Below are 13656 nucleotides of genomic sequence, written 5' to 3' on the forward strand. Positions count from 1 at the left end.
CCGCCGGGCACTTCAGCTAGCGTAGTTAAATGAAGTAAATTATTAGTAGCACAAAGTGCACCATGTGGAGTCCTCAATGTTCCTGAAGTGAGCCAGAAGTTAATCATAAATTGAGCCACAATTTAAGGTGTCAACTTGGCACTGTTGTTAGCATTCAGATCTGAAGGTGATGGATTCAAGCTCCACAACAAACTTAAACACAGTGGGGGTTATTTTGGCAATAGGGTGAAAACAGGCGCTAAGCGGGTGCTGTGCTAATAAGACTGTAAAAGCTTTTATAGATATGTGAAGAGAAAAAGATTGGTGAAGTCAAGTGTAGGTCCCTTGCAGTTAGAATCAGGGGAATTTATAATGGGGAACAAAGAAATAGCTGACCAATTAAATACATATTTTGGTTCTGTCATCACAAAGGAGGACACAAATAACCTCCCAGAGATGTCGGGAAACATAGGGTCTGATGAAAAGGAGGAACTGAAAGAAATCAGTATTTGTAGAGAAATGGTGTTAGGGAAATTGATGGGATTGAAGGCCGATAAATCCCCAGGGCCTGATAATCTACATCCTAGGGTACTTAAGGAAGTGGCCCTAGAAATAGTAGATGCATTGCTGATCATCTTCCAACATTCGATGGAATCTGGAACAGTACCCATGGATTGGAAGGTAGCTAATGTTACCCCACTATTCAAAAAAGGTGGTAGAGAGAAAATGGGGAATTACAGACCGGTAAGCCTGACATCGGTAGTGGGGAAAATGCTAGAGTCAATTATAAAAGATGTAATAGCAGAGCACTTGGAAAACAGAGACAGGATCGGACAAAGTCAATATGGATTTGCAAAAGGTAAATCATGCTTGACTAATCTACTGGAATTTTTTGAGGATGTAACTGGTAAAATAGATAAGGGAGAACCAGTGGATGTGGTGTATTTGGACTTTCAGAAGGCTTTCGATAAGGTCCTGCATAAGAGATTAGCGTGTAAAGTTAAGGCACATGGGATTGGGGGCAAGGTATTGACTTGGATAGAGAACTGGTTGGCAGACAGAAAGCAAAGAGTTGGAATAAACGGGTCTTTTTCCGAGTGGCAGGCAGTGATTAGTGGGGTACCGCAGGGATCGGTCCTAGGACCCCAGCTATTCACAATATATATTAATGATCTAGACAAGGGAATTAGATGTAATATCTCCAAATTTGCAGACGACACAAAGCTGGGCGGGCGTGTGTGCTGTGAGGAGGATGCCGAGAAATTCCAGGATGATTTGGACAGGTTGGGTGATTGGGCAGAAGCATGGCAGATGCAATATAACGTGGATAAATGTGAGGTTATCCACTTTGGTGGCAAAAACAGGAAGGCAGATTATTATCTGAATGGCAATAGATTAGGAGAACGGGAAGTGCAACGAGACCTGGGTGTCCTTGTGCACCAGTCGCTGAAGGTAAGCATGCAGGTGCAGCAGGCGGTGAAGAAGGCAAATGGTATGTTGGCCTTCATAGCGAGAGGGTTTGAGTACAGGAACAAGGATGTCTTGCTCCAGTTGTACAGGGCCTTGGTGAGACCACATCTTGAGTATCGTGTGCAGTTTTGATCGCCTTATCTGAGGAAGAATGTTCTTGCCATGGAAGGAGTTCAACTAAGATTCACCAGGCTGATACCTGGGATGTCAGGAATGACGTATGAGGAGAGATTGGGTCGATTGGGCTTGTACTCGCTGGAGTTTAGAAGAATGAGAGGGGAGCTCATCGAAACTTATAAAATTCTGACAGGACTGGACAGACTAGATGGAGGAAGGATGTTCCCGATGGTCGGGGAGTCCAGAACCAGGGGTCACAGTCTAAGGATAAGGGGTAGACCAATTCATTAAATATATTCAAGAAGGAGTTGGATATATTTCTTAAGGCTAAAGGGATCAAGGGGTATGGGGAGAAAGCAGGGACCGGGTAATGAATTTGGATGATCAGCCATGATCGCATTGAATGGTGGGGCAGGCTCGAGGGGCCGAATGGCCTACTCCTGCTCCTATCTTCTATGTTTCTATGTTTAACACACACCTGTCTGAAAGGCTGGTTATAGCACACAATTTTGGGGCTAATTGATGATTACCATGATTTAAACATGCCTGCAGGCGCTAAAACAGACACCTGCAGGTTTAGCACTCAAGCGCAGTTTTCATGGAGCAGTATACGTGGGCTCCACGCACCCACTTCCACTGAAGGTGTGGAGTGGGCTTGCTGACACACAGCGGCAGGTTTCAGGATGGCTCAGGGACCGAGTGAGAGAGCAGACAGGTCCTCGGATACGGCACTGCAGGCCCTGGTGGAGGAGGTGCAGAGGATGAAGGTTGTCCTGTACCCGCAGGGGGGAAGAAGTCCATCTCGCTCTCCTGTCCCTCCTGTCCCTCTCTCCTGCAGCAGCTGGTGCTGCTCTGCCTGGCCTCATATTCTCCTCCCATTCCTCCTGCAGACCCGGGGGGGGGGGGGATCCCCTTGCAAGATGTCGATGACCAATCACTCCCTTTCTCCTGGTGACTCCTATAAGATGTCCAATAAGGTAGGGTAGTACAGCACTTACTCTTTTAAGGTGAAGTCCTGCGAGAATTTCATAAATAAAATTTGACCGAGCGTTGGTGAAGTCTTGACAAAGTGTCCCAGAAAGTCTCCCGATGTATTTCAAAAGTCCTCTTCAAACTTCCGGCAGTAAGTGAACAGTAAAAGGTGATATACTTTTAAGTAGCACTCGAAATCCGCTGCAGCGACTTGTTTATTCCCAATCAGCTGGTCGCTGTTAGGAGAGGACGTTAGCCACCAAAATGCCATGCAGCCTTGCTAATGAGCGCTAGCAGGCAATTTAAGTGGCAACCAGCCCCTTAATGATCCTCTGGATGGCCGTTCCTAGCGCATGCTTCAACTCCTTTAACAAGATGGTGTCTTGCGCTAAGCGCATTTCAACTTAACACTCCACCTTGGCGGCTCTTTAGCGCCTAAAGTATCTGGGGAAAATCCGCCCTCCCCCTCGTAATCTAGGCTGACACTATAGTGCAGTACTAAGGAAGTGCCACCAATGGGTGGGGAAAAACCATGTAGGGATTTATTGATAAGGACTGGATTACAAACTTAATGCATTTAGGGATGGTGAGCCAATACAGATCAGCAAGGATGGGGTGACAGGTGAATAGACATAGTTGGGGACAGGATAGAGCAAGCTTCAACTCCTTTACCAAGTTGGTGTCTTGTGCTATACGCGGGCTAAACTGGTGTTACAGCTTAAGAACTCATCTTGGCCACTTTGAAGGCTCTTTAGCGCCTAAAGTATCTGGGGAAAATCTCCCCCCTCACCCCACACAGGGTTTAGGACAAGTTAGAGTTCATGAGGGGTTGTGGATAGGAGGCCAACAATGAAAGTGTTAAGCAAGTAAGGAGGTAACAAAAGCATTCACAAGGGTTTCAGCAGCAGAGGGACTGAAGTAGGGACGGACACTGGCAATGTTGCAGAGGTGGAAATGAATAGTTTGGATCATGGATAGAATGTGGGATTTAAGCTCAGCTCAAGTTAAACAGGACACCAAGATTGCAAATGGTCTGGTTCAGCCTGAGAGAGAGACTGAAGAAGAGAATGGAGTCAACGGCAAGTGTGCAGAGTTTGTAGTCGGGACATAAGATGATGTATTTGGTCTTCCTGGTGTTGAGCTAAAGGAAGTTGTGATTCATCCAGAACTTGATGTCTGACAAGTAATCTGATAGCATGGAGAGAAGTGGTGGAGAGGTAGAGCTAGATATCAACTGCGTACATGTGAATGCTGACCCCATGTCTGTGGATTGTGTAACCTAGGGACAGCATGTAAAAACAGGTTTGTCCCACTGGCAGTGCTCACATCAGTATTTTTATCTAATATTGCACCAGTGTCTAAAACTGAGTAGATAATTTCTCATGCTGAGCATACAGAAAAAACACTTGTTTTAACATGTCATTTTACCTGATGATCAAAATATCAAAACGCTGGCTCTCAAGAAGGAAATTCAGATTGCTATCAGCCAACAGCAAATTCTTTATAACTTACCAAGAGGATATTGAATGGGTAATTCCAAGGCTTATAGTCTTCTTAAATATGGTTTGATGAAGTGTACAAGCATCATTAGGTGGTGTCACCATGTCTATTGAATTCATGATCATGACACACATGTTGCCTAGGGCCTGGCAAGCAGTAAGATTTGCAAAACTCTGAAAATAAAAATTTGAACTAAAACAGTGAATTTGCTAATGAAGGTGGAGCACAATAAATATATCCAACATAATAATAAAAATCCTCTTACTTCATAAGACTAATTAATGACCCAGTAAATAAGATGCAAGCATAGCATTTACTGTTAGTGTATGAGCACTTAATGCATTTTATGGAATTCTTTTTCTGCTATTTTAACCAGTTTATTTTAAACATATTAATGCCTCTGTTAAAATAGCAAACTGATGAGTGTTGTATAAAGCATTCACAAACTAATATTGCAAGCAATAATTCCTACACTACAGATTAGCTTCTACTTTGTCAGAATTTATTATAAGGGTGTCCATCTCAATTACAATTTTTTAACAAAAGCTTAATGATGATCACATTGAACTCAAAGGCCCGATATTTAATCAGGGCCGTGAAGAGAGCGGGGAGAGGGGGGCGTGGGGTGAGGCGGGGGGGGGGGGGGAAGATTTCCGGATGGCAAGCTCATTATGTCCTGCTAAAATTAATAGCAGGACCTCTTTTAAATTTTTTAGCAGGTTTCCTGCCCAACCGCCAGCCTGATTGATAGGCTGGCTGCCTGTTGGGCGGGAAAGCCTGCAGCACAAGGTCACAGGCGGGGAGCAAAGAGGAGGGAGAGATTGCGGGGGGTGGGGGCAGAGGAGAGGTGGGGAGAGAACATGGGGGGAGATTGAGGTCAGGCTCTTAAGATCGAGATCAGGCTCTTCAGATGCAGGTCGAAAGGGAGATTGTAGAGGTCAGGGGTGGGGGGAGTCGGAGATCGGGGGGGATGGGGGGAGTCGGAGGTCGCGGGAGGGATGAGGTGGTGTCGGAAATCGGGGGTGGGGCGAGTCAGAGATCGCAGGGGGGTGCAGAAAATTGGCGATCGCGGGGAGTTGGGGGGGTCGGAGATCAGGGGGTGGGGGGAGTCGGAGATCGCAGGAGGGGTTGGGGAGTCAGGAATCGCTGGGGTGGAGGGTGTCGGAGATCGCGGGGTGGGGGCGCGGAGATCACGGGGGTCGGAAATCATGGGAGGGGGCAGTTGGGGATTTGGAGATCCCGGGGGATGGGCAGTTGGAGGGGAGTGGATGTGGGAGTCGGAGATCGCGGTGGGGGAGTTGGAGATTGTGGGGCGGGTGGGAGTCAGAGATCGCGGGGAGTGGATGGGGGTTAGGCCAATCACTGGCTCTGTAACGAGGTAAGCTTGTTGGGCCTGGAGGAAACACTCCTGCTCCTGCTGGCCACAAGCAGTGCTGTAAATGCACTTACTTGATGGATCCGGCCCTTTCTGCCTCCTTTTACCTGCCGGGTTTCCCGAGCCCCGGGTTAAAAATAAAAGTCCTGTTGAAGTGGAGTCATGACCCTCCTTAAAAGCTTTTACTGACTAACCCGTCTCCTGAGAGTGGATGGATCGCCCACCTACTGACGTACCTTCGTTAAAGCCAGAAGTGAGTGTGTTGGAGGCAGGTTGGGGTTGGGTTTGAGATTTTAAAATTGTTTACTTCCCACCCACTTGTCCTTGGGGGTTAAAATTCCCTCCAAAATGTTTCCCTAAAACTTACCAAACATGCAATAGCTGATGCTTTCAAATGGGTGGCGAACCAAGCAGATGACACCTTTAAACCCTGCAAAGATGAGGAAATAGTCTTAGTAGCAACTTGAAACTATTGCTTCACAATTTCCAAGTAGATACATTTGTGCAGTATTTAACTACCAAGTAATGTCCAAAGTTGTTTCAATATTTTTAAATAAACTTCTTAAATCAGATTTTACATTACACATCAACACAGTATACACACAATGACATCCTTTCTAAATTTGTAGCTATTTAATGTTACAATTTTTCATGCTGACATTGTTTACTAGGAAATATCCTTCATAAAAATTCCCTGAATTCCTGTCAGAGTTCCTCAGAAGGGAGCACAAGCACAGTTGTAGACGCCTCCTGTGAAATTGTGAAAGAAGACAATGAGTGTCTATTAGAGTTCTCCTTACTGCATTCTGTGTGGCTGGAATCTAGGGCTTCTGGTTCCCCAAGCACCTTAGTCAGACACTCATTGTCTTCTTTCACAATTTCACAGGAGGCTTTTACAACTGTGCTTGTGCTCCCTTCTGAGGAACTCTGACAGGAATTCAGGGAATCTTTGAGACAATTGTCAGTGATATATTATAATAGCAACAGAGCACAAAACTTAAACTTCAGCGACATCATTGTGAGAAAATTGAGGTAGTACTGGTGCCTTTGCTAATGTCGAGAATGAGCTGAAGAAGTGGGTTTTGGCAGTAGCTCCAGCGCTATCAGCAATTCCAACAAGCACACTGACCACGACTTAAGGAGTCCACCTAAAACATGAGTGGGTTGATATCGCAGGCCATTGTGATGATGTGTTCTTTCGTGGAACATCAAACACAACTATCAACTGAGTCTATGCACACCTTTACCATGGCTGTGCAGACTCTGGATGCCAACATGCCTGCCAACTTAAATAGATGACAGATACTTCAGCCTTGGCCTTACCGTGTTGCACTGATCTGCACCGAAGTGCTCACCACCACAGTGGTAGCAGTGAAATGTGGCTGGGCCATGAGAAGAATGATGGTGAAATGCTTCCACTTCTCACCCATTGCCCCTCCAACACCATAGAGCCCCACATGCTCCCTCATCTCCCGATGGCAGAGTCTGCCCCTACACAGGTGCAGGTGGAGCAGTCTTTGGCGGGGCCCTCACGGGCTCCAAAGCCCAGAGGATGTCAGCCAGGAGCATCTCAGCAGTCAGAGCAGGGATGTGAACAGCCTGCCTCTACTTCTGCTCAAGCCACAGGGGCTGCACCACGTGGGAGTAGTAGGAAAAGGAAGAGTAAGGCTTTGTAGTTGCACAAGTGAATGCACATGGGTGTATGAGAAAATGTGGTGTTAAGTTTCTGTTGCAAGATAGGCCACATAAATATTATTATTTTGCACCACTTTTCCGTCTTGGGTGCTGGGCGACAAGTCGCCTTTTAACTTGTTTGATGTTGAATGAGAAGACATAAATTCATGGGGACCAATGGTGGGGGGGGATGTTCAAGGGGTGATTGGTTGTCTGCAGGTCTACTTTGTGTCAGTGGCATAGAGGGTGGGAAGCGGGAAGAGGGGCTGTTGCACATGCTTGTGACATGGGTCCTCTGGTACAACCTAAGTGAATCTTGCATTAATAAGGGCATCCCTGGCATCAATGTGAGCAGCTGGGGGGTGCATTGCCCTCATCACCTTCCTCCTCCTCATCTTCCTCCTCCTCCTCCCCCTCCGAAGCACCCGAGGAGAATCTGAGCTCTACACATTGTTCCTCCTGCAGGTCCAAACTTCGCTGCTTCGCAATGTTGTACACAGCGCAGCACACTACGACCATTCTGGAGACCCTGGCTGGAGCAAACTGAAGGGCGCCTCCAGATCTGTCTAGGCACCTGAAGCGCATCTTCAGCATGCGAATGGCTTGTTCGATCACACATCTGGTGGTCATATGGCATTCATTGTAGTGCTGTTGGGCTTCATTGTTCGGGTTTCTGATAGGTGTCATCAGCCAAGTTTGAAGTGGGTATCCCTGGTTTCCTAGAAGCCACTCCTTAAGTGTGCTTCCATGTTTGGAGATATCAGGGAGCTTGGCCTTGGACAAAAGCATCTTGACAGCTCCCCGGAAATCTGGCGCACACCTGTAGAAATATCTGTTTGTGGTTGCACATCAGCTGCACATTGATGGAGTGGAAGCCCTTGCGGTTTGCACATACTGGGGGTGCTGAGATTGCCTTGTATATACAGTTTATGATGTCCTGCTCTTGTGGGAAGCCAGCCAGAGCCACAAACCTGAGCGCTCGCTCATTCTGACTGGTGTCATCACAGGCAAAGTTGACATAATTGCCAGCCCTGGCAAACAAGCCATCATCTGTCTTATGCATTTGTGGGCCGCCAACTGGGAGATCCTGGATATGTATCTGGCAGAGCCCTGGAAGTATCAGAGATAAAAAAGTTGAGGGCGATGGTGACTTTGACAGCCACTGGAAATGCGTGACCACCAGCAGGCAACAGGTCTTCTTCTTGGAGGCTGCAGATGTCTGCCACCACCTGATATGATAACCTAAGCCTCCTGCGACACCGCTGTTCAGGGATGTCAAGGAAACTCAGCCTCTGCCTGTAGACCCTGTTTTGCAGGTAGTGCATCCTGCGAGCTGCACCCCTCTGCTGTTCCCCTCTCTGCTGTTCAGCTACAGGTCTCTGAACAGCAGGCTGGTGCTGGTCATATTGGACCTCGTCCAAGGTCCAATCTAAGGCAGCCATAGCAGCACCCATTCTCATGTGATTGAGAAATTCTCCAAAGTGTAGAAAGTAAACTCTCAGCAAAAGTACTGCGAACAAACACTTTCCCATGAGCAGGTAAGAAAGCAGCTGTGAATACTGAGTATTCATTGCAGTATTTCCTTGAGTTTGATTCAGCTCCCTCAATTGCCGCTGTGTTCTCGCCTTGTCTTCACTAGCGACTTTCAGGAAGCCCACACCTGAGGATGTGGCATTATTTGAAAGTGAGTTGAAATATCGCCCTAATTGAGCGATTATTATATGTTACGGGGGTGGTGCTGAGGACCGGACAATTGCAAATGTTACACCCTTGTTCAAAAAAGGGTGTAAGGATAAACCTAGCAACTACAGGCCAGTCAGTTTAACTTCGGTAGTGGGGAAGCTTTAGAAACGATAATCAGGGACAAAGTTAACAGTTACTTGGACAAGTGTGGATTAATTAAGGAAAGCCAACATGGATTTGTTAAAGGCAAATCGTGTTTAACTAACCTGATTGAGTTTTTTGATGAGGTAACAGAGAGGGTTGATGAGGGCGATGCAGTTGATGTGGTGTACATGGACTTCCAAAAGGCATTTGATAAAGTGCCACATAATAGGCTTGCCAGCAAAGCTGAAGCCCATGGAATAAAAGGGACAGTGACAACATGGATACGAAATTGGTCAAGTGATAGGAAACAGAGAGTAGTGGTGCACGGTTGTTTTTTGGACTAGAGGAAGGTATACAGTGGTGTTCCCCAGGGGTCGGTACTAGGACCACTGCTTTTCTTGTAATGACTTGGACTTGGGTGTACCGGGCACAATTTCAAAATTTGCAGATGACACAAAAGTTCGAGTGCGGCGTGAGCAGCGGCGGGAAACGTGAGCAGCGAGGCTTTAAAAGGCCCTCAGAGACCAGGTAGGCCTCAGTGCGGCGCGAGCGGTGGCGGGAAACGCGAGCGGCGAGGCATTAAAAGGCCCCCAGAGACCAGGTAGGCCTCAGTGCGGCGCGAGCGGCGGCGGGAAACGTGAGTGGCGAGGCTTTAAAAGGCCCCCAGAGGCCAGGTAGGCCTCAGTGCGGCGCGAGCGGCAGCAGGAAACGCGAGCGGCGAGGCTTTAAAAGGCCCCCAGAGACCAGGTAGGCCTCAGTGCAGCGCGAGCAGCGGCGGGAAACGCGAGCGGCGAGGCTTTAAAAGGCCCCCAGAGACCAGGTAGGCCTCAGTGCGGCACGAGCAGCGGCGGGAGACGCGAGCGGCGAGGCTTTAAAAGGCCCCCAGAGACCAGGTAAGCCTCAGTGCAGCGCGAGCGGCGAGGCTTTAAAAGGCACCCAGAGACCAGGTAGGCCTCAGTGCGGCGCGAGCAGCGGCGGGAAACAAGAGCGGCGAGGCTTTAAAAGGCCCCCAGAGACCAGGTAGGCCTCAGTGCGGCGCGAGCAGCGGCGGGAAACGCGAGCGGCGAGGCTTTAAAAGGCCCCCAGTGACCAGGTAGGCCTCAGTGCGGCACGAGCAGCGGCAGGAAACGCGAGCGGCGAGGCTTTAAAAGGCCCCCAGAGACCAGGTAGGCTTACCAATCTCCAATCTCCAAACTCAGAGGGAAGGAGAGAAGTAAAAAGTAATCGAAGTGTGACATCACCAGAAAGCAGGTAAGTGATTGGTTGGTGAGTATTTCTCTCTTTTTTAAACTTTAACTCTGTGGTTTATAGTTTCTAAAGTCTCTGTGGTGTAGCGGGGACTGTTTGTAAACAGGGCCCTTAAATATACCATTTAACTGTAGTGTAATTGGTGGGATTGATTTGATTTAATTTAATTGCAATTAATTAAAGGGTAAGTCATGGCAGGATAGCCCGGTGCCGTGGTATGCTCCTCCTGCGCAATGTGGGAACTCAGGGACACATCCTGTGTCCCTGACAACCATGTGTGTAGGAAGTGTGTCCAGTTGCAGCTACTGACAGACCGCATTGTGGTGCTGGAGCAGCGATTGGATACATACTGGACCATTCGCGATGCTGAGGACGTCGTGAATAGCACATTTAATCAGTTGGTCACACCGCAGGTAAAGGTGGCACAGGCAGAAAGGGAACGGGTGACCAACAGGCAGAGTAGTAGGCGCAGGCAGGTAGTGCAGGGGTCCGCTGTGGCCATCCCCCTCTCAAACAGATATACCGCTTTGGATACTGATGGGGGGGGGATTGCTTACCTGGGGAAGGTAGCAGCAGCCAACTTCCTGGCACCAGGGGTGGCTCTGCTGCACAGGACGGGAGGAAAAAGAGGGGTAGAGCTATAGTAATAGGGGATTGTATTGTAAGGGGAATAGATAGCCGTTTCTGCTGCCGCAAACGAGACTCCAGGATGGTGTGTTGCCTCCCTGGTGCAAGGGTCAAGGATGTCTCAGAGCGGCTGCAGAACATCTTGGAAGGGGAGGGTGAACAGCCAGTTGTCGTGGTGCATATAGGTGCCAACGATATAGGTAAAAAATGGGAAGCTGAATATAGGGAGTTAGGAGGTAAATTAAAAAATAGGACCTCAAAGGTAGTAATCTCAGGATTGCTACCAGTGCCACGTGCTAGTCAGAGTAGAAATAGAAGAATATTTCAGATGAATACGTGGCTAGAGGAATGGTGCCAGGGGGAGGGATTCAAATTCCTGGGACATTGGAACCTGTTCTGGGGGAGGTGGGACCAGTACAAACCGGACAGTTTGCACCTGGGCAGGGCCGGGACTGATGTCCTAGGGGGAGTGTTTGCTAGTGCTCTGGGGGAGGATTTAAACTAAAATGGCAGGGGGTTGGGAACCTAAGCAGGGGGACAGAGGAAAGGGAAACAAGGATAAAAACAAAAGATAGGAAGGAGAAAAACAAAAGTGGCAGTCAGAGAAATCAACGGTTTAAATCAAACATGGCCGCAGTAAATAATAATTCTAATAGGTCTAAGAGCATTAAAAAAACAAGCCTGAAGGCGTTGTGTCTTAATGCGAGGAGCATTTGTAATAAGGTGGATGAATTAGCTGCGCAAATAGAGGTAAACGAATATGATTTGATTGGGATTACGGAAACATGGCTCCAGGGTGGCAAAGGCTGGGAACTCAACATCCAGGGGTATTCAATATTCAGGAAAGATAGGCAAAAAGGAAAGGGAAGTGGGGTAGCATTACTGGTTAAAGAAGGGATTAACACAATTGTAAGGAAGGATATCAGCTCTGATGATGTGGAATCTGTATGGGTAGAACTGAGAAATACCAAGGGGCAGGAAACGTTAGTGAGAGTGGTATATAGACCTCCAAACAGTAATGCGGAGGTTGGGGATGGCATTAAAAGGGAAATTAGAGAAGCGTGCAAAAAGGGCACAGCAGTCATCATGGGTGACTTTAATCTACATATAGATTGGGCTAACCAAATTAGTAACAATACTGTGGAGGAGGAATTCCTGGTGTGTTTACAGGATGGTTTCCTGGACCAATATGTCGAGGAACCTACCAGAGATCAGGCCATCTTAGACTGCGCATTATGTAACGAGAAAGGATTAATTAGCAATTTTGTTCTACGAGGCCCCTTGGGTCGGAGCGATCATAATATGATTGAATTCTTCATTAAGAGGGCGAATGAAGTAGTTGACTCAGAGACTAGGGTCCTGAATTTAAATAAAGGAAACTACGATGGTCTGAGGCGCGAATTGGGTAGGATTGATTGGGGAATGTCACTCAAAGGGTTAACGGTGGATAGGCAATGGCAAACATTCAAAGACCGCATGGATGAACTACAGAATTTGTTCATCCCAGTTTGGCATAAAAATAAAACAAAAAAGGTGACTCAACCGTGGCTAACGAGGGAAATTAGGGATAGCATAAGATCCAAGGAGAGGACACATAAATTGGCCAGAAAAAGCAGTAATCCAGAGGATTGGGAGCAGTTTAGGATTCAACAAAGGAGGACAAAGGGATTAATTAAGAAAGGGAAAATAGAATATGAGAGTAAGCTTGCCGGGAACATAAAAACTGACTGTAAAAGCTTTTATAGATATGTGAAGAGAAAAAGATTGGTGAAGTCAAGCGTAGGTCCCTTGCAGTCAGAATCAGGGGAATTTATAATGGGGAACAAAGAAATGGCTGACCAATTAAATACATATTTTGGTTCTGTCTTCACAAAGGAGGACACAAATAACCTCCCAGAAATGTCGGGGAACATAGGGTCTGATGAAAGGGAGGAACTGAAAGAAATCAGTATTTGTAGGGAAATGGTGTTAGGGAAATTGATAGGATTGAAGGCCAATAAATCCCCAGGGCCTGATAATCTACATCCTAGGGTACTTAAGGAAGTGGCCCTAGAAATAGTAGATGCATTGCTGATCATCTTCCAACATTCGATGGAATATGGAACAGTACCCATGGATTGGACGGTAGCTAATGTTACCCCACTATTCAAAAAAGGTGGTAGAGTGAAAACGGGGAATTACAGACCGGTAAGCCTGACATCGGTAGTGGGGAAAATGCTAGAGTCAATTATAAAAGATGTAATAGCAGAGCACTTGGAAAACAGTGACAGGATCGGACAAAGTCAACATGGATTTACAAAAGGTAAATCGTGCTTGACTAATCGACTGGAATTTTTTGAGGATGTAACGAGTAAAATAGATAAGGGAGAACCAGTGGATGTGGTGTATTTGGACTTTCAGAAGGCTTTCGATAAGGTCCCACATAAGAGATTAGCGTGTAAAGTTAAGGCACATGGGATTGGGGGCAAGGTATTGACTTGGATAGAGAACTGGTTGGCAGATAGAAAGCAAAGAGTTGGAATAAACGGGTCTTTTTCCGAGTGGCAGGCAGTGACTAGTGGAATACCGCAGGGATCGGTCCTTGGACCCCAGCTATTCACAATATATATTAATGATCTAGACAAGGGAACTAGATGTAATATCTCCAAATTTGCAGACGACACAAAGCTGGGTGGGCGTGTGTGCTGTGAGGAGGATGCCGAGAAACTCCAGGATGATTTGGACAGGTTGGGTGATTGGGCAGAAGCATGGCAGATGCAATATAACGTGGATAAATGTGAGGTTATCCACTTTGGTGGCAAAAACAAGAAGGCAGATTATTATCTGAATGGCAATAGATTGGGAGAAGGGGAAGTGCAACGAGACCT

At 47.2% G+C, this 13656-nt stretch overlaps 1 protein-coding gene across 1 annotated transcript in view; it reads right to left on the minus strand.

Moving 5' to 3' along the window:
* The window catches only part of tmem67 (transmembrane protein 67), a 495060-nt gene that overhangs the window by 356471 nt on the left and 124933 nt on the right, over positions 1-13656 (minus strand). The window contains exons 7-8 of the mRNA XM_085992667.1: positions 5781-5843; positions 4051-4211 (exon numbers count right to left, since the gene is read on the minus strand). Coding sequence (XP_085848793.1) covers positions 4051-4211; positions 5781-5843 — 224 coding nt within the window. The remainder of the gene's footprint in view (positions 1-4050; positions 4212-5780; positions 5844-13656) is intronic.

Source organism: Somniosus microcephalus, chromosome 7 (genome assembly GCF_052327205.1).
Source record: "Somniosus microcephalus isolate GS21.2 chromosome 7, FLI_Smic_1.0, whole genome shotgun sequence".
NCBI classification, from domain to species: Eukaryota; Metazoa; Chordata; class Chondrichthyes; order Squaliformes; family Somniosidae; genus Somniosus; species Somniosus microcephalus.